This window comes from Labeo rohita, chromosome 24 (assembly GCF_022985175.1).
Source record: "Labeo rohita strain BAU-BD-2019 chromosome 24, IGBB_LRoh.1.0, whole genome shotgun sequence".
Taxonomy (NCBI): Eukaryota; Metazoa; Chordata; class Actinopteri; order Cypriniformes; family Cyprinidae; genus Labeo; species Labeo rohita.
In genome coordinates, this window is record NC_066892.1 from 155,255 (window position 1) to 173,002 (window position 17,748).

General features: G+C 38.0%; 3 protein-coding genes across 5 annotated transcripts; all 3 read left to right on the top strand.

Annotated features, from left to right (window-relative positions):
* Positions 1–42: 42 nt before the first annotated feature.
* On the top strand, positions 43–5,340 carry ssr1 (signal sequence receptor, alpha). Of its 2 annotated transcripts, XM_051098634.1 has the most exons (9): positions 43–249; positions 1,158–1,285; positions 1,373–1,469; positions 2,166–2,428; positions 2,510–2,586; positions 2,660–2,738; positions 2,848–2,941; positions 4,215–4,229; positions 4,325–5,340. In XM_051098634.1, exons 1-9 carry the CDS (start codon positions 183–185, stop codon positions 4,390–4,392), a joined length of 888 nt encoding a protein of 295 aa, XP_050954591.1. In that variant the 5' UTR covers positions 43–182; the 3' UTR covers positions 4,393–5,340. The 2 variants fall into 2 exon arrangements, with proteins under 2 accessions (XP_050954591.1, XP_050954593.1); XM_051098636.1 differs by lacking the exon at positions 4,215–4,229.
* A 4,184-nt stretch (positions 5,341–9,524) lies between these two features.
* LOC127155963 (ependymin) lies at positions 9,525–11,353 on the top strand. The gene is made up of 6 exons (XM_051098591.1): positions 9,525–9,600; positions 9,679–9,713; positions 9,860–9,994; positions 10,504–10,690; positions 10,917–11,004; positions 11,100–11,353. The coding sequence occupies exons 1-6, from the start codon at positions 9,531–9,533 to the stop codon at positions 11,227–11,229; spliced, it is 645 nt and encodes a 214-aa protein (XP_050954548.1). The 5' UTR covers positions 9,525–9,530; the 3' UTR covers positions 11,230–11,353.
* An 823-nt stretch (positions 11,354–12,176) lies between these two features.
* On the top strand, positions 12,177–16,709 carry twsg1b (twisted gastrulation BMP signaling modulator 1b). Of its 2 annotated transcripts, none has more exons than XM_051097728.1 (5): positions 12,177–12,306; positions 12,608–12,759; positions 14,037–14,136; positions 14,239–14,499; positions 16,250–16,709. In XM_051097728.1, the coding sequence occupies exons 2-5, from the start codon at positions 12,634–12,636 to the stop codon at positions 16,429–16,431; spliced, it is 669 nt and encodes a 222-aa protein (XP_050953685.1). In that variant the 5' UTR covers positions 12,177–12,306; positions 12,608–12,633; the 3' UTR covers positions 16,432–16,709. The 2 variants fall into 2 exon arrangements, with proteins under 2 accessions (XP_050953685.1, XP_050953684.1); XM_051097727.1 differs by lacking the exon at positions 12,177–12,306 and adding an exon at positions 12,361–12,500.
* The last annotated feature ends 1,039 nt before the right edge of the window (positions 16,710–17,748 follow it).

Genomic DNA, 17,748 nt, shown 5'->3' on the forward strand with positions numbered 1-17,748 from the left:
TATTTGATTTTTATGGCGACACGTGTCTCTGTGCGTGTGACGTCGGCGGGGTCCCGGATGAGGCGCAGGCGTAGTGCTGTGGTTCGTCAGTGTGGGTTCGTTGAGCGCGTCAGACGCGTTTCTCTCTCGTTTATTCTCATTTAATCTCAGTATTTGGTCGTTTGCTCCTCATCGTTGGAATCATGAAGCTGCTGCAGAAGCTGTTGCTGCTGCTCTTACTGGCGTTTCCCGCGACGCTGCTGCTGAAGGGTGAGTTTGACTGTGTTCGATCAGGCCGCGCGCTCACAAACTCTCTTCATATGCAGTAATAATCGATAATAAGGCGACCAGGCCGCTGTAACTCGTCGATAATCCGCGCTAGAGGTTCGTAGTGTGGCGTTTGTGCTGATTAGTTGTCGTGTGTAGTGGTTGTGAGTGGTTGTGTGTGTGTGACGTGTCCTTCAGCGCCGCTCACGTTCATTCAAACTGTCGCTAAATCACTTCACCGCTCGACACAAACAAACTCCAGCTTTCACACTAACTACGGTTATAAGGCGCTACAAAGGACATTAAAGAGCAGAAAGTGTCTTGCTATGACTGTAGTATTGATTACGTGTCATACCGTGCAGTGTAAGTACTACAGAAGTGTTTATTACTGTCACACTTCATGTAAACTCTCTGTATGTGCGTTTAATCACATGAACATACATGATGTATGATGTTCTGCACATGAGTAAATTTCATGTTAGAGCCCGTAATGATCTCCAGATGTGTGTGTGTACTTGTTTTTGCTACATTGTGGGGACCAAATGTCCCCACAAGGATAGTAAAACCTGAAAATTTTGACATTGTGGGGACTGGCTTGAGGTCCCCATGGGTACAAAGCTTATAAATCATACAGAATGAGATTTTTTGAGAAAGTAAAAATGCAGAAAGGTTTCTGTAAGGTTTAGGTTTAGGGGTAGGGTTAGGGTAAGGGGATAGAAAATACAGTGTGGACAGTATACAAACCATTGCACCTATGGAGAGTCCCCACAAAGATAATAAACCAGACATGTGTGTGCAGATGTACTGTATGATTTTCTAAGTGTATTTAATTGCATCTATTATATTTATGTCTCTGTAAAAACAAAATTGTTTTTTAATGTGGATAAAAAGTGTTAAAATGTGTGTTTCAGGCACGGTGGTTTCTGCTCAGGACGCTACTGAGGAAGAGGAGGCTGTGGATGAAGATGCCGCTGATGATGCGATGCCGGAGGATGAGGATGATGAAGCTGAGGTGGAGGACGATGACAACACTGAACTAGTAAGAGAACTAACTAAAGTTAAACTCTTGTCATCTGACACTCTAAGCCGTTAGTGAAGACGCTTATGTTTTTGTTTCTTCTGTCAGACGGAAGAAAAAGAAGAGGAGGAAGAAGAAGCTCTAGTGGGGGAGATGAAGGCTTCACCCAACGCTGACACCACCATCCTCTTCGTCAAAGGAGAAGGTGAACGAGTCGATCTGACACCGACACGAGCGGCTCGCGTTCGCCGTGACAGATGACTGTGATTTTATAGAGTTGACACACATTTTGTTCGTGATTCTCATTCGTAATTCTTAAACAAGTTTATTTGTACCATATTTGAATTTCTAAGGCCTTTAAATGATCAAACCTGTTTCGCACACAATCTACTCGATGCCTTCTGTTGTCTGATTGATAGTTTAGAGGGTTTTTTTTCCAGTGTACTTTTTAGTGTACTTGTACAAACAGCTGGTGCTTGACGTGTTTTTTTGCTGTCAAATCCTGACTGATTTTTATAACTTTAGTAACTTTGGTCGTATTTCTAGTTTAACACTTACTGGACTGAAGCAGCTTGGCTTTTCTTGATAGCTTTTGTTTGAGTCTCTGAATAAAACTGAGCTCCAGATTTCTCACTGTATTAAACTACATGAGCCATAAAAGCCTGGTGGATCAGTTATGATACAAAAAAAAAATCTTAATATATTTTTGTCTGAAGGTTCAATAAACTCTTCTTTTTTTTTTGACACTTTTTCATATGTCAGGTTTACAGGTCAGTCACTTTCATGTGTTATCGTTTGATGTATTGAGATGACGTATGATTCAGATCCTCAGATTCACACACAGACTGATGGTTGTTTCTCGTCTGTCATTTCATTTATTCGTTCTCCTCCTGAATGGCAGATTTTCCCGCCAACAACATCGTGAAGTTCCTGTTGGGATTCACCAACAAAGGCTCGGAGAACTTCATCGTGGAGTCTCTGGACGCCTCGTTCCGCTACCCGCAGGACTTCCAGTTCTACATCCAGAACTTCACGGCGCTGCAGCTGGGGACGGTGGTTCCTCCTCAGCGCCAGGCCACGTTCGAGTACTCGTTCATCCCGGCCGAACCCATGGGCGGACGACCCTTCGGCCTCGTCATCAACCTCAACTACAAGGACAGCAGCGTGAGTCTCCGTCTGCGTTCCCGCAGGTGATCTCTGGACTCGTTCCTCTCGCTCACGTCTGCTTCCTCTCTGCTGTTTCAGGGTAACGTGTTCCAGGACGCCGTCTTCAACCAAACAGTCACCATCACGGAGAGAGAGGATGGTCTGGATGGAGAAACGTAAGGCTGCGATCGAGAGTTTGAGCAGCAGGTGGCGCTCTGATCATGTGACTGACTGTGTGTCTGTTTGCAGGATCTTCATGTACGTTTTCCTGTCGGGTCTCGGCCTGTTGCTGGTGGTCGGCCTTCATCAGCTGCTCGAGTCACGCAAGGTGAGACGTTCAGATCTTCATCAGCTGACTGACTTTCCATGATCAGAATCTGTGCTTCAGTGACTGATGTGTGTGTGTGTGTGTGTGTGTGTGTTTGTTTGTGGTGCAGAGGAGACGACCAGCAGCTAAAGTTGAGATGGGAACCTCCAGTCACAATGATGTGGACATGAGCTGGATCCCACAGGAAACACTCAACCAGATCAGTGAGTTTCAGCCAACCACAGTTGGCTTTAGACACACAAAAAATTACACAATTGCATTAAAATAATTAAACAAATGGGTCTGCACAGTCAAATAAACCTGGAATGGCTTTTCAAATAACAATTATAAATTGAAAGGTTTGATTAATTACATTTTGATTTAAGAACTTAGTCTGTTGTGCTGTGAGACAATTACAGTATTTCTAATAATAACAGACATAATAATAAAACATAATGAATTAAAAATATAATTATATTTGACAATTTTATGCCAAAAATCATTAGGATATTAAGTAAAGATCATGTTCCATGAAGATATTTTGTAAATTTCCTACTGTAAATATATCAAAACTTAATTTTTGATTAGTAATATGCATTGCTAAGAACTTCATTCGGACAACTTTAAAGGTAATTTTCTCAATATTTAGATAACATACATTAATAGAGCTGAACAAATTAGCTTTCTAAGTTGATGTATAAATCTCAATTTTGAAAAATTGACCCTTATGACTGGTTTTGTGGTCCAGGGTCACAAATAATTAAAATATATAGCTAACTAACACAATAAAAACATGGTAATATATTAAAAACATGATTTTTAAAAATTAAAAATTTCTGTTTTTGCGAATAAATCCTTCATTTATTTTAATGAAATATTATGATTTTGTTTTTCTTTGGCAAAGTGATGCAGACCCTATAAATGATACATTTATTTTAAAAATGGAATGAACGTTCTGTCATCACTTACACTCCCTCATTTCATTCCAAACCTGTATGAGTTTCTTTCTTCAGCTGAAGGCGTCTTGTAGTGTAATGTAGTTAAGCAAACAGTTGCCGGTAGCCATTGATTTAAAAATAATGTGAAAAGTCACTGGAGACTTGAAAATATCTTCCGTTGTCTTGGAACAGACAGGAGGGTGAGTAAATGATGACAGAATTTATTTATGGGTGAACAATCAAAATAAAACAATTTTAAAAAGCTGAAATATTTGCTGACTTTATCTGCGTGTCACGTGACCGTTGACAAACGTCAGATAACGAGCACATGTGAGTGTTGATTACATTTATTGAAAACGAAGTAAATACCTGAGTTCAGGTGTTCAGCAGATCAAAGGGTTTGAGACTCTGATGTGAAGATCATCTGTGTGTTTGTTCTTCTGGTCTGGTCTGGTCTGGTCTGGTCTGGTCTGATCTTCCTGTCTCACGGTGTTTGTTCTCTTGCCTCACTCACGCTGCTCTTTCTCTTTATTTCCTCCTCTTCCTCTCGTGTGTTCAGTGGCGAGTCGGCGAGGTGAGCGTTGATTTCAGTCTGATCTTTCTGTCCTCTGATCTTCATCACGTGACTCGCGTCTGATCGTGTGACTGACGTTGGTGTGTTTCTCACAGATAAAGCGTCTCCCAGACGATCTCCACGCAAGAGGACTCAGAAACGCTCGGCCGGATCAGACGAGTGAGAGGTGTCATCGTCATCTTCAACATCATCATCTGTGTTTACAGTGAGACGGCGAGTCTGTCCATCACTGGACGCCAACAGAGACTGATACACACTCACACATACACACCTGTATACACACTCACACTCACACATACACACCTGTATTCTCACACACACACAGGCCGTTTTTTTAAAGTGAAAGTGTGCGAGGAGTTCGGCCGCTCAAGCTTCTGTAGGTTTGTTTTATTTTTTAATTACGAGCGTCTGGATTCTTCTCGTCGTTACTTTGATCATCTTCACGTCTGTCTTCTGCGAGGGCTGATGGGATTTTTCTGGGCCTCGTCCCTTCGCTCTTCATCAGGTGTTTCTGCCGCTCGACGTCGAGAGCCGCTGCCGTTTTCCCGTTCGGTCGATGAATTGATAATGACTGATTTTAAACGCCTCGTTTGCTTGCAGAAGGTGCCTGATTTCATTTCTCTGGTTTTCTTCACGATTCATGTGTCGGCGGCTTTCACGCGTCTGAACGCGAGCTGAAGTCTCTGGTCACGTGACTCGAGGACTCGCCACTTCCTTCTGACGGTTTGTTCCTTCTCCAGATGGAGGAAGACTGTTGTTGTCTGTCTTTTTCTCTTTTTTTTGGTTTGTTTTTGTTGTTTTTTTTGTTTTTTTGATCAATCTAATAAAGTGACGGTATTGTACAGAAACCTGCCTTGAGTGAGAGCTGATGTACAGATCCAAATGTACTTGGAAAAATAAAAAACTGAAATGAACAAATGATCTGTTTATATTTTGTCATGTATCTTCAGTTCTAGAATGTGAGGGATTGTGTTTCACCAGCAGTGTTTCTTGGATTTTAAAGTTTTCAGAATTCGCCCTGCCATAAATTAAGGCCTTAAAAAGCTGTTAAATAAGAGCAGAAAGTCTTAACTTCATGAAGTTGTGGCATTAAAAATCAGTGTCTTCTCCAGTATTTGTGTCTTGTTTTCCAGTATAAATATCTAAACATCCAGATACATTTACTCGGGTTTCTTACAAAGTGCTTTAAGTGCTTCAATTTGACTTTTTTAAATGTAAGGCCCTTGAAAATATCAATATTACTGAAGAGGTGCTTGAAAAGTGTTTGAGTTGAAAGACAATGTATTAATGAAATAGGTGTTTAATTTGTTCAATAAGCATGTATGTTTTGAGGTAAAATGAACGCTGCAGCCCGTCTGATGTTGAGTTTATGTAGCTCCGGCCCTTTTCAGCGCTGCTTTAAACATTACAGTCCTCCTGATCACTTTCAGATATTTATTGGTAAATATATACTGATAAATGTCGGATTGACTTGAATGGTGTGAGATGACTGGATGATTTCAGCTGATTTCCTGTCCTCCTGACTGCCGGCAAAGGTATTTCATCCTCTGTAGCGGACATTAGTTTTCAGTGAGTCCTCACGTGTCTCAGTTTTAGGTCTGGATGTCCTGTACAGGGCACATTCAGGGCTTTTCAGAGATACCAAATGATTGTAAGTTTCAGCATGACCACTCCGTCTCCTTGGTCTTAAAAATGACTGATATTAATTTAGTGATCAAATGTATGGAAATATGATCATATTTTGTGTTAATCATTTAAATTGGACTAATTTTTAAGTTGTCATAAATCATCATAAAACATCTCAGGAAAATGTTATGGGCTTTCATATTAAAATATGCCTTTCTGTTATGAAACAGGACATCAGTTTCACAAATGTCCAGTGTAGAGGACACCAGGACTTTTTGGGAGACACAGTGAACGAGGAAAGAATTTCTATTTCAGTGTTGCTATGAAATATTATATGGTATTATGAAAGTCTTGCCAGTTATTGCTCCCATTATTACACTTATTTTTTTCATTATATGTTGCCCCAAAAACACATTAATATGCAAATTAGATACAGTTTATAGATACATTGTTTATAATCCTGTTTATGGCCATTTTACACACATTTTGGATAAAGAAAAATGTTATATCAAATCATTCTGTTATATCTTTTGTAACATAGTTACATAGCAACAGAATCATGTTTATAAAAAGTTTGGAATAAAAAAAAAATTTCAAATTTGAGATTAAAACAAAAATCCCATTTTGCCTTTCATGTCTACTCAAAAAAAACTTGACTTTTTAAAGTCCTGGTGTCCTCTACAGAGGACATAGCATAACATGAATACAATATTTTTCAAAAAAATGATTTTTCAGTTTTTTTTCTTGTGCTCTTAACAATGTAATGACAAGAAAAAAATCCTACATTCACAACACTTTTTTTTTCCTGGTAACCAGGAGGCGATTGAACTGCAGCTCAAACTATTTCAAATCTAGTGAATTAAGCTACAAACTCCATCATAATGCACAATGTTTCCATCTAACATGTATTTTGAGCTGCAGCTCGTCATATTAATGGAGTGTTTCACTAGTTAACAGTAAACCGGTTACCACACCTCAATATGGAGCAGATTTGTGTTGGAAATATGGATATTTCATTTGTAAAAAAACATACTTTGTTAACTTATTTCAGTGAATGTCATCAAACTAGCGAGTTAAGGCAGTGGTTAGTGACAGTGTCGTGTAAACATGACGGAGGTTTTTGAAACAGCTTGTTTTAATCATCGCGTCGCAAAATAATTCAGTGTTTTGAAGCGAATAAATCAAATCAAATCAAATCAAATCAAATCAAATCGCGATTCATTCAGATCGGAATTTCAGGGCGGATCTGCGAATCAGTTTTTTCGTATGTTTTTTTTTATGTTTTTTTTTATTAAAGAGTAGAAAAGATCACGCCATTAATTCACTACAGTCGTATAAACAAAAGAAAGAAAATGTACACAAATACAAATCCCTGAGGAAAATTAACCGCTGTTTTACTACAGTAAAAGTGTTATAATCAAAAGGGTTTTTTTGTATAACCACAGTTTTACTATAAATAGCAAAACCATGATTATTTTGTGGTTTCCATGGTTTAACTATAATGTTTGTTTGTTTTTTTTTGGATTAAGAATGTGTTCATTCCTTACTCAAGTCTTGTTAAATGAGAAACTGAACGAAATTGAGTTATTAAACTCTACAAAAATATCTGTCATTGGGCTCAGAAATATTAACTCGTTTATATTTTGAAAAGGTCCGATGTTTGTTTTTGATTTAATAATCAACTCATTTTGATTTTTGACTTGTTCTTAAAAAGCCTTAAAATGACCTTGAGAACATGCAGGAGCCTGATCAGATTTCTCGTCCCATCAAGAACATCATCGTGTCTCACACGTCCTCAATTCACGTGTAATCGATAAATCTTCATTAGTGATGGAAACGCTTCAGCATTACGCGTGACGTGTTTTATCTAATCTGAACACGTGAACTTTACCTTCCTGCATCTTTGCATCCATTCATTATGCAACAATATTCCTCGTATCTTGACTGGAACAGCTCATTTATCATATGGAAAATGTGATTAAGGCGCCTGTCGTTCCATTGTGAAACCCTGAGTTTTCCATCATTATCAAAATGCAACGATGCCATCAGTCAATCAGCAGAACTAAAAAGAAAAGGTTTTGACAAGAAAAATGTTTCCACCAATTAAACAGTTATTTTTGTCATGTAAATGTTATTATATTTTGAATATTATAGCATTATATTGTTGCTGTTATACTGAGGTCCTTTAAATAGTAGCAGCAATATTTAATATTCTTACGGCGTTTAATAATCCATCAGATGTGTTGAGCAAGACGTTTGTTGGGTTGAATTAATCAAGATCAGACGTGATGTGACATCTGCTGATAATAAATATATAAATACATAAACTCTTGTCGTCTCTGTGTTTACAGTCTGAGCTGATAAACTTTGCTCTGAGTTTCCAGAGATGGAAAAAACAACCACACACTCTTTCCATTCTTTCATCATCATGATGGATCTTCATCTGATGATGATGATGATGATTGATTATACTGCACTAAAAATACTTCAGTACAAGCAAGTACATTTGTAGTACATTCTTATTTAATGTACTAAATACAATTGTAGAAATTCTACACTATAAACACACTAAATAAAGTATATGTCGACTTCAGTACTTCAGTTCAAATGCAAAAGTATAGTCAATAACACTCATGTTTAAACTGATTTTACTGGATTGAAACCACAAAACTATACAGAGAATTTTTACTAGTGTATTTTTCGTAAAATGTGTTTTGAATGATTTAAAAATGAGTTGTGTTAGTACACTTTTATATAGTTAGCCTAAGCTTAAATTAAATTGATATTATTAATACGTTTCAGTGGATTTTTATTTATACTATCACTTAGTTCTATTTACTAGAAGTGTTGTATTTTTTAATGTGGATTACTTGACTTGTACTATTTAAAGACACTATAAACATGTAGTTAAGTATATCATATAAAGTGAATGTTAACATAATTGTAATACATTTAAAATAACCTATTTAATCTATAAAACATTATAAATACATTTTATACATATTCATTATATATTTTATATGTTTTAGTTAATAGGTATATTTTCTATGTATGATGAGTATATTTAAAAGTGTATGAAAGATGTTTTAATTATACTACAAGTGGTCACTAAATTAGTGTGTGAGAAAAGAGCACATTAAGTACTTTATGGAAGTCTACTAAGTGTACTGAAATGGTGTGTTTTACTGCCATTTTTTCACCTGGTTATAGCTATAGACTTATTAAGACCCTGAAACGTCACATATTTACAAAACAGTCGCAGAACAAAATCACAAACTGTGGAATGTTTAAAAGACATTATAAATATGTATGTATGAGTATATTTTCATACATGTACATGTCTTATGTAGTCAGTGAATTGTTCAGCTGTTCACTTTATACAGAAATATAATATTCACAAATGATGTCTGTGTAAAATCTTGTTTTCTACACTTACAACTGCAGAACATACTGTTAATGCTATTAATGATTCCCTCATATTTAGTTTTTTCCTCATGAGAATCAAAGTCATAAATCTGAAATGACTGATTGATATTGATGTGTTTCAGGCCTCACCTCACGTCTGACACGTGTGTGTGTGTGTGTGTGTGTGTGTGTGAGGGTGTGTTTTCTGAAGGAATGACGGAGTCTCAGGTATATAAGAGCAGCAGCAGCAGATCGACACTCACCTTCATCATGAGGAGCTTCATTCTCATCTTCATCAGCGGATTGAGCTGCAGCATCAGCGCACAGCCTCGACCCTGCGGTGATTCAGTCATTCATTATTTTACTCATTCATTCCTTCCTTCATTCATTCGTTAAACTCTTCTGGTTTGTTTTGCAGAGGCTCCTGCTCTGTATGTGGGCAGTTTGTCTATGGTGAGTGTCAGCTGTGTGTGGATTGATGATTTGTTGATTGACTGATTATTATATGAATGTGTTTGATATCAGATGGCAGTGGATGGAATCACATGTGCTGTGTGTGGATATTGATGAACTGATCTTTATATGAATGTGTTCGTCAGACGGCGGCGAATGGAATCATCACGTCAGCGGCCACGTACTCATACGACGCTCACGCTCAGCAGATCCGCTTCAGAAACTACATGACCATCTTCAACGAGTCCATCAGTGTGGATCTGCTGCTGCTCTTCAAACAGGTCCGTACAGACACACACGCCATTCTTCTTTTGTGAGGTAAAAAGTCAGAATTGTGAGATGGTATATTTTTTGTCCAATGCAAGGAAACAAGTTTCCACAGATGGGTTTTGTTCAGCAACTACACTCTTAAAAATAAGGCTTTCTGAAGGGTTTTTTGTTTGTTTGTTTGTTTCACAAAAGAACATTTCAGTGATCAGCTCCTTAAAAAAAACATCATTTTCTTAGTGCGAAGAACATTTTAGTCATTTAAAGAACCTTTTGTCCAAAGCTAAGATTCCATGGATAGTAAAGGTTCTTCCCAGCTAAGAAAAATATGAAAATGTATTTGTGATTTTTTGAAACAAGTTTTTTTTTTTTTTTTTTTTTTTTTTTTGTGAATGTTAAGATTCCATGTGATCATCAGTGTTACTGTAAGAACATCTGTCCGTAGTGTTGAGGGAACTCGTTCTTCTTTCTGCCTGATTCTCCTCATGTTAGACTGATTTCATTTGTTCACGTCTCCTGACAGGGTGTGATGTATGAGATCGATTACTCGCAACTGTCCTGTCAGAAGAAGGTTCTGGAGTCGTCGTTCCACCCCACGCGGGTCCCGGCCGACGCCGTCTTCATGGGTCAGGTGATTCTGGGAACCACGTCCGTTCCCGGCCTGGGTCTGCTGACCAACTCTTGGGTCGGAGAGATTCCTGAGATTCAGGGTGAGAGTAACACCGCGGTATCACACAGTGATTTTCAGAGTCAAACCAATGACATGAACACAGTGATGAGATATAAACTTGATTTCTGACTTTCCTTGCAATTCCAAGTTTATATCTTACAATTTTGATTTGATACAAAAAAATTGAATCGTCCTGTTTATTTCATCAGTTGCGCTGTGAATCTGTACTGTGTGAATCACTGAATCTCTGTGCGTTCGTTCTTCAGCTCAGTACATGTTGACCTTCGCGGAGTTCACGTGTGTGCCGGTCAGCGCGTCCGTCTTCACTCCTCAGAGCGGATGGATCACCATGAGGTCCAGCGTCTCCTCACACACCGGACTATTACAGATCATATTTGATTATTCGTGATTCATTAACGTCTCTCTGGTGTCTTTCTTTGATCTCACAGCTTCTACAATCATCTGCTGGGTGTCCAGAATCCTCAAGACTTCATTCCTCCGTTCTTCTGTCCCACGGCGGCTCAGGAGGAAAATCTGCCCAAAACCAACTTCCTGAAGGCCATCCGTGCGTTTCAGTGATTCTCTCAGTTCCTCGTGAAATGTTGATGTTGTGTTGAGATGGAAATGAATCGACTGTATGTGACACTCACAGATCTCTGATCATCCGAACCAAACCTTTTTCAATAAATGAAAGTGTCTTCATCAGAAAGTCTCATGTCTTTGTTCAGTCTTATCTCAGACTTCTCAAAACTAATAGAGTAAGGGTAAACAACAATATACATACATACATTAATACACACACACACACAGAGGTACATAAATACATATATAAATACATAAATAAACAATTAAGCTTAAGTTTCTTTTGCTCGCCAAGGCTACATTTATATGATCAAAAACACAAATACACAAGTAAATGAAACAATGTTTATTAAAAGATTAAATGATACAATGTTCCAAAAGTTCTTTTGAACTTTCTATTCATCTGTGACTCCTGAAAAATAAAATGTATGACAGTTTCCACAATAATATTGTGCAGCACAGTTGTTTTCAACATTGATAATAATCAGCAAATCAGAATTTCTGAAGGATCATGTGACACTCAAAACTGAAGTAATGATGCTGAAAATTCAGCTTTGATCAGAAATAAATTAGTTCAACCAGTACTCACACAGAAAACAGATATCTCAATAATATTTCACATTTTTACTGTATTTTGATCAAATAAATGCATCCTTGATGAGCAGAAGAGACTTTCTTCAAAAACATTAAAACATTTTGAAAACATTGACCTGTAGTGTATTTTATTTTTACAGTGTTTTTTTTTTTGTTGTCGTTGCTCTGTGGGAAAGTTTCTCTTTCGGGTCTTTACAGTGATTGTTTGGAGTCATATAACACACACACACACACACACACAGGTGAGGCAGCAGAAGGGGGTGTGTGTGCGTGTTTTGTGTGTGAGTGTGTCTTTAAGGCGCCCGTGTGTCTTTGTGTGTGTGTGTGTTTCAGCAGCAGCAGCAGCAGTTCAGTAGTTCAGTTCAGTTCAGTTCAGTTCAGTCTGGTCTGGTCTGGTCTCGTTGAGCTCAGATCTGATCTGATCATGTCTTAAATCATCTGCAGCGGATCGTGTGTTCAAACCTGTTTGACGGTGTCGCGGTGAGTCTGTTTTCGTGTTTCTGCTCGTTTGTGTTTGAGAGAAACTTCTGGAGTTTCAGACTCTCATGGTCTTCAGATGGTTTCGCTCGAGCACAAAGTGAATCGGCGAGAGATTCACGCGCGCGTGTGTTCGTGATTTGAATGTAACACGTGCTCGATACTTTCACGCCGATAGTGTTTGATGTCGCCGCTCGGTCAGTGAGTCAGTGAGTGTCTGCCGCGCGTTTGTCTTTGATGTTTCAGCTGTTTGTTTATTGCGTCTCTGTCTCTGTTTCTTTCTCTCATTCGTGTGCTCCTGTAGGTCGGGTGGGTTCGGTTCGGGTCGTAATGCAGCCTTCATCGTCTTCATCATCATCAGGGTTGTTGTTGTTTCTTCTTCTGTCAAGTTTTTCTCTTGTTTTGGCCTGTAATAAAGCTCTGTGCGCCAGTGACGTCAGCAAGTGTCTCATTCAGGTAAGAGTGTCTCGTTTCCTTCAGCTCTTCAGTGTTTATGCTGGTTTTGATGAATCACAAACAAACACGCAGAAGCTCGAAGCTGAAGCTCATTTTTACAATCAGAACTCTCAGCAGCAGCAGCTTTATGATCTGTATGGTTTTTTTTTTTTTTTTTGCAGCAGATCGCTTACGAAAAGTAACCATGTTTTTTTGGCGCATTGATTACCATTCGTATAACTGGTTAGTGTAGCAAGACCATTGTTTAACTATAGTGACGAAGGTTTTTTTTTTTTTTTTTTTTGGGAGTGGTAGTAAAACCATGGTTCATTTTCGTAAGGGATACTAAAGTGCAGTATGTCAGTTTAATCATATTTGCCAAACTGTTCATGCAGTCAATGCATTTCTCTTTGCACATATCTGGAGATATTATATCTGTGCATGTTAATATTTATGTTTGTTTATTTATTTATGTATTTCTTTATTAGATTTTTTGTGTGTTTTTGAGGCACTGAAGCTAACTTTGTTAATGAAAGGGTTATGATTATTTTTAGGATTTTTGCTTTTTTTTTTTCATTCTCACGTGAGTGCAGTGAATTCAGAATTAATGTATTTTGTAAATCTAGTTTGAAAGCAGAACCTCTCTGCAGGAGCCACATATGTGACCCAGGACCACAAAATCAGTCATAAGGGTCAATGTTTAGGAAAATCTGAATAAATAGTCTTTCTATTAATGTATGGTTTGTTATGATTGGACAATATTTGGCTGAGATGCAACTATTTGAAAATCTGGAATCTGAGGGTGGAAAAAAAATGAAGAAAAATTGCCTTTAAAATTGTCCAGATGAAGTTCTTTGCAATCAATATTACTAATAAAAAAAAGACGTTTCGATTTATTTACAGTAGGACATTTACAAAATATCTTCATGGAACATCATGGATCTTAATTTCCTAATGATTTTTAGCATAAAAGAAAAAAAATTGATCATTTTGACCCATACGATGTATTGTTACCCGTGATACTTAAGACTGGTTTTGTGCTCCAGGTTCACATATATGCTTTCTTTCTTTATCCTAATTGTATAATTATTCAAGTTTTTCTTGTAGTGTGTAAAGATGTGAGTGGTTTGGTGTTTCTGGATGAGTTTTGTGTTTCTAAAGCAGAATCTGAATCAGTTTAATGTTTCTGTGAATGTGATTCAGGGTTGAGGAATATTCATGTGTGTTAGTGTGAACGTCTGCATCTGATGCTGTTGTTGTGGTGATGATGATGATGATGATGTGGTGGTGTTGTTCAGGAGTTGTGTCAGTGCCGGCCGACGGATGGGAACTGTTCGTGCTGTAAGGAGTGTCTGATGTGTTTGGGTTCTCTATGGGAGGAGTGCTGTGACTGTGTGGGTAAGAAGCTGTTATTTTGTTGGAAATCTTCAGAAAGTCCTCAATGTTTGCGTGAGAGAGATGATGGAAGTGTTTCTGTAACGCCGCCTCTGTTGTTTTCAGGCATGTGCAACCCGAAGAACTTCAGCGACACGCCGGCGACGGCCAAGAGTACGGTGGAGGAGCTGCAGCGTCCGATCCCGTCCCTCTTCAGAGCGCTGACCGACGGAGACGCGCCCATCAACATGATGGTGGTGTCGTTTCCCGTGGCCGAAGAGCTGTCCTACCATCAGAACCTGGTGTCCTTCCTGGAGACGATGGAGGACGCGCATCACAACGTGTCTCTGCCCGGGAACAGCATCCACGCCAGCTACGACACGCAAGGTGAGGAACCGTCGCACGCCTCGCTTCAGCGATCGCGGCCTCGTTAGCTTGAGCTTCATTCGTTAGGATGTGACCTCCTGACCCCGAGCCGAGACGCTAATGAGACGTCCAGCGGAGAGCAGGTGTCCGGAAACGCACCGATCACTTTAGCGCTAATGCAGCGTTCATTCATGACACTTACAGTAGAGCTCAAACATCTGGAGTAATTCTGATGATTAGTGTTTCTGAAAAAGTCTCTTCTGCTCAACAAGGCTGTTTTTATTTGATCAAAAATACTGTAAAAATCTGAAATATTATTAGAATTTAAAATGACTGTCTTCTATGTGAATATGTGTTGAACTGTAATTTATTCTCGTGATCAAAGCTGAATTTTCAGCATCATTACTCCAGTCTTCGGTGTCACATGATCAGTTGTGCTGACGAATATTAACCGTATGATACATTATTCATTGCAAATTAATACTTTTATTCATCAAACAGACATTTAATTGATCAAAAGTGACAGTAAAGACATTTATCATGTTTCAAAAGATTCTATTTCAAGTAAAAAACCCTTTCTATTCATCTGTGAATCCTGAAAAATAAAATGTATGACAGTTTCCACAATAATATTGTGCAGCACAACTGTTTTCAACATTAATAATAATCAGCAAATCAGCATATTAGAATGATTTCTGAAGGATCATGTGACACTGAAAACTGGAGTAATGATGCTGAAAATTCAGCTGCGCATCGCAGAAATGAGTTTAACAGATATTCACATAGAAAACAGCTGTTTTAAACTGTAATAACATTTCACATTTTATTGTATTTTTGATCAAATAAATGCAGCCTTGAGCAGAAAAGACTTCATTACAAACACAAATAAAAGATCTTAATTATTCCAAATTTTGAGCAGTAGAGTAATATTTTATTAACAGAAGAAATGATTTGTTTAAAATTACAAATGTGACTGTGGACCACCAAACCAGTCATATGTGTCATTTTTTTCAAAATTGAGATTTTTATCTGGAATCTGAGGGTGCAAAAAAAATCAAAATATTGAGAAAATCACCTTTAAAGTTGTCCACATGAAGTTCTTAGCAATGCATATTACTAATCAAAAATTAAGTTTTGATATATTTACGGTAGGAAATGTACAAAATATCTTCATGGAACATGATCTTTCCTTAATATCCTAATGATTTTTGGCATAAAAGAATAATTGATCATTTTGACCCATACAATGTATTTTTGGCTATTGCTACAAATAAACCCGTGATACTTAAGACTGGTTTTGTGCTTCAGGATCACAAATGTGTTTACAGTTACAGCTAAAAATGACATTGACTTTCTAAAAATCCTTCATTATGACAGATTTGATAAGATCCTTCATTATGACAGATTTGATATATATATATATATATATATATATATATATATATATATATAGGGAATATATATATAATATATTTTCTCAGCGTGAAAACTGATCACAGACATAATGCTAAATTACAAAAAAAACCTATTTTGTGTAGTTTCTTGTTACAGCCTTGAGGTTTTTTTTCTGTCCGGTTTTGTTTGGGTTTTGAGAGAAGTTTTTAGCTCAAAAACATTTTTACACTGAAGTATTTGAGAAGTTTTGTCTGATCTGCTCCTGTGATGAGCTCCATGTTTGCTCTGTCTGGATTGGTGGTGTGTTTCAGTCTCAGGGTTAAATGTGTGTGTGTGTGTGTGCGTGTGCGTGTGTGTGTGTGTGCTCTCTGTGCAGATAAGCTGTGTACGGTGGTGTATTTCGACGACTGCGTGTCCATCCGTCAGTGTAAGCAGTACTGCGAATCGATGGGCGGATCGAAATACCGCTGGTTCCACAACGCCTGCTGCGAGTGCATCGGACCCGAGTGCGTCGACTACGGCAGCAAAGCCGTCAAATGCATGAACTGCCTGTACTGACGTCACGTCTTCATCTGTCCTGGTGTTCAGAGCTGAGGCTCATGGTTGTGTATATATGTTGTTTTTATTCTTGCAGATTCAAACACATTCCGATGAGAAACATGATCTTGATAGAGAATAGATGCAAATCTGAGCTTGTGTGATGTTACTCATATTCAGCTTTTATAATGAGTCCAGGTCTTTATTAAGACCGATTGATTTCATATGGAGTTAAAAATCATTAGTTTGTCTGCAGTAAAATCTCTGCCAGTAAAGAATAAACTCTCATGTTTCCAGAATGGAGCAGCGTTTGTGTTTGGTGTTTGGGTTCAGCAGGTGAATCAGTGAAGCGTCGTTTGAGCCGAATGCCGTGAATCGCATTCATCTGTCGGTAATGAGCGCGTTTTGTTGAACGAACGCACGGCTTCTTCAGCACACGGGTTTCTTCGTGCGGTCGCCCCACTTTCACCGACAGACAAAGACGGAAACACAAAGAGCCGATTGTGTTCATCAGTTCATCTGCAAACGCTTGAAACACTGAGATTCACAAACACACGGATGATCATCATCTGAGCTCTGTCTCTGTGAAATGTTCCTGCTTTCAATGCAAACAATTTAGTGATCGGTTTTTCAAAATCATAAAAGTTTCTTAATCATTAAATTGTAACTCAAACCTGATGTAATTTTAGTTTTCATTGAGGAAACCAAAATAAAAAGGAAAACACTTGATGGTAACAGTTCAGCTGGTGAAGATGAGTTAACTCATGAACTAGTAGTTTGTCTGTATTAACCCAGACCAGGGTTTCCCAAACTAGGGTTTATGAGCTGATGACAAGCTAATTATTAAATCCTAAAAATTAAAATGATACATGTATACCAAAAGAAACACATTAAATTTTTTTTTAATTGATTTAAAAAAAAAGTCATTTTTTACAGCTGTTTGTTCAGGACAGACTGACTTAAAACAGCTTCAGAAAAACAAGCAGGAAAAGAAGAGAATCAATGATGGAATCAGTTCAGATTCTGCAGCACTATAAGAAAATAATGTCATTATTCAGATCAGATCAATAAATGTGTGAATTCAGGTTCATCAGTCTGAAACAAGTTCATTTCAATGAGAATCAGTTCAACAGAACATCATTATTCAGTTTGAGTGTTTATTTCAAAAACTGGATGTTTCAGAATCAGATTCAGCTCTACAGACCATCATCACCACCATCATCATCATCATCATCATCATCATCATCACCATCATCATCATCACCATCATCATCCTCATCACCACCATCATCATCACCATCATCATCACCATCATCATCCTCATCACCACCATCCTCA

Coding starts and splice junctions, on each gene's coding strand:
- ssr1 (XM_051098634.1), top strand. CDS start 183: ATGAAGCTGCTGCAGAAGCTGTTGCTGCTGCTCTTACTGGCGTTTCCC. Junction 1,286..1,372: donor ACGATGACAACACTGAACTA/GTAAGAGAACTA, acceptor TTCTTCTGTCAG/ACGGAAGAAAAAGAAGAGGA. Junction 2,429..2,509: donor TCAACTACAAGGACAGCAGC/GTGAGTCTCCGT, acceptor CTGCTGTTTCAG/GGTAACGTGTTCCAGGACGC.
- LOC127155963 (XM_051098591.1), top strand. CDS start 9,531: ATGAGGAGCTTCATTCTCATCTTCATCAGCGGATTGAGCTGCAGCATC. Junction 9,601..9,678: donor CGCACAGCCTCGACCCTGCG/GTGATTCAGTCA, acceptor TTTGTTTTGCAG/AGGCTCCTGCTCTGTATGTG. Junction 10,691..10,916: donor AGAGATTCCTGAGATTCAGG/GTGAGAGTAACA, acceptor TTCGTTCTTCAG/CTCAGTACATGTTGACCTTC.
- twsg1b (XM_051097727.1), top strand. Junction 12,760..14,036: donor TCAGCAAGTGTCTCATTCAG/GTAAGAGTGTCT, acceptor GGTGTTGTTCAG/GAGTTGTGTCAGTGCCGGCC. Junction 14,137..14,238: donor GGAGTGCTGTGACTGTGTGG/GTAAGAAGCTGT, acceptor TGTTGTTTTCAG/GCATGTGCAACCCGAAGAAC.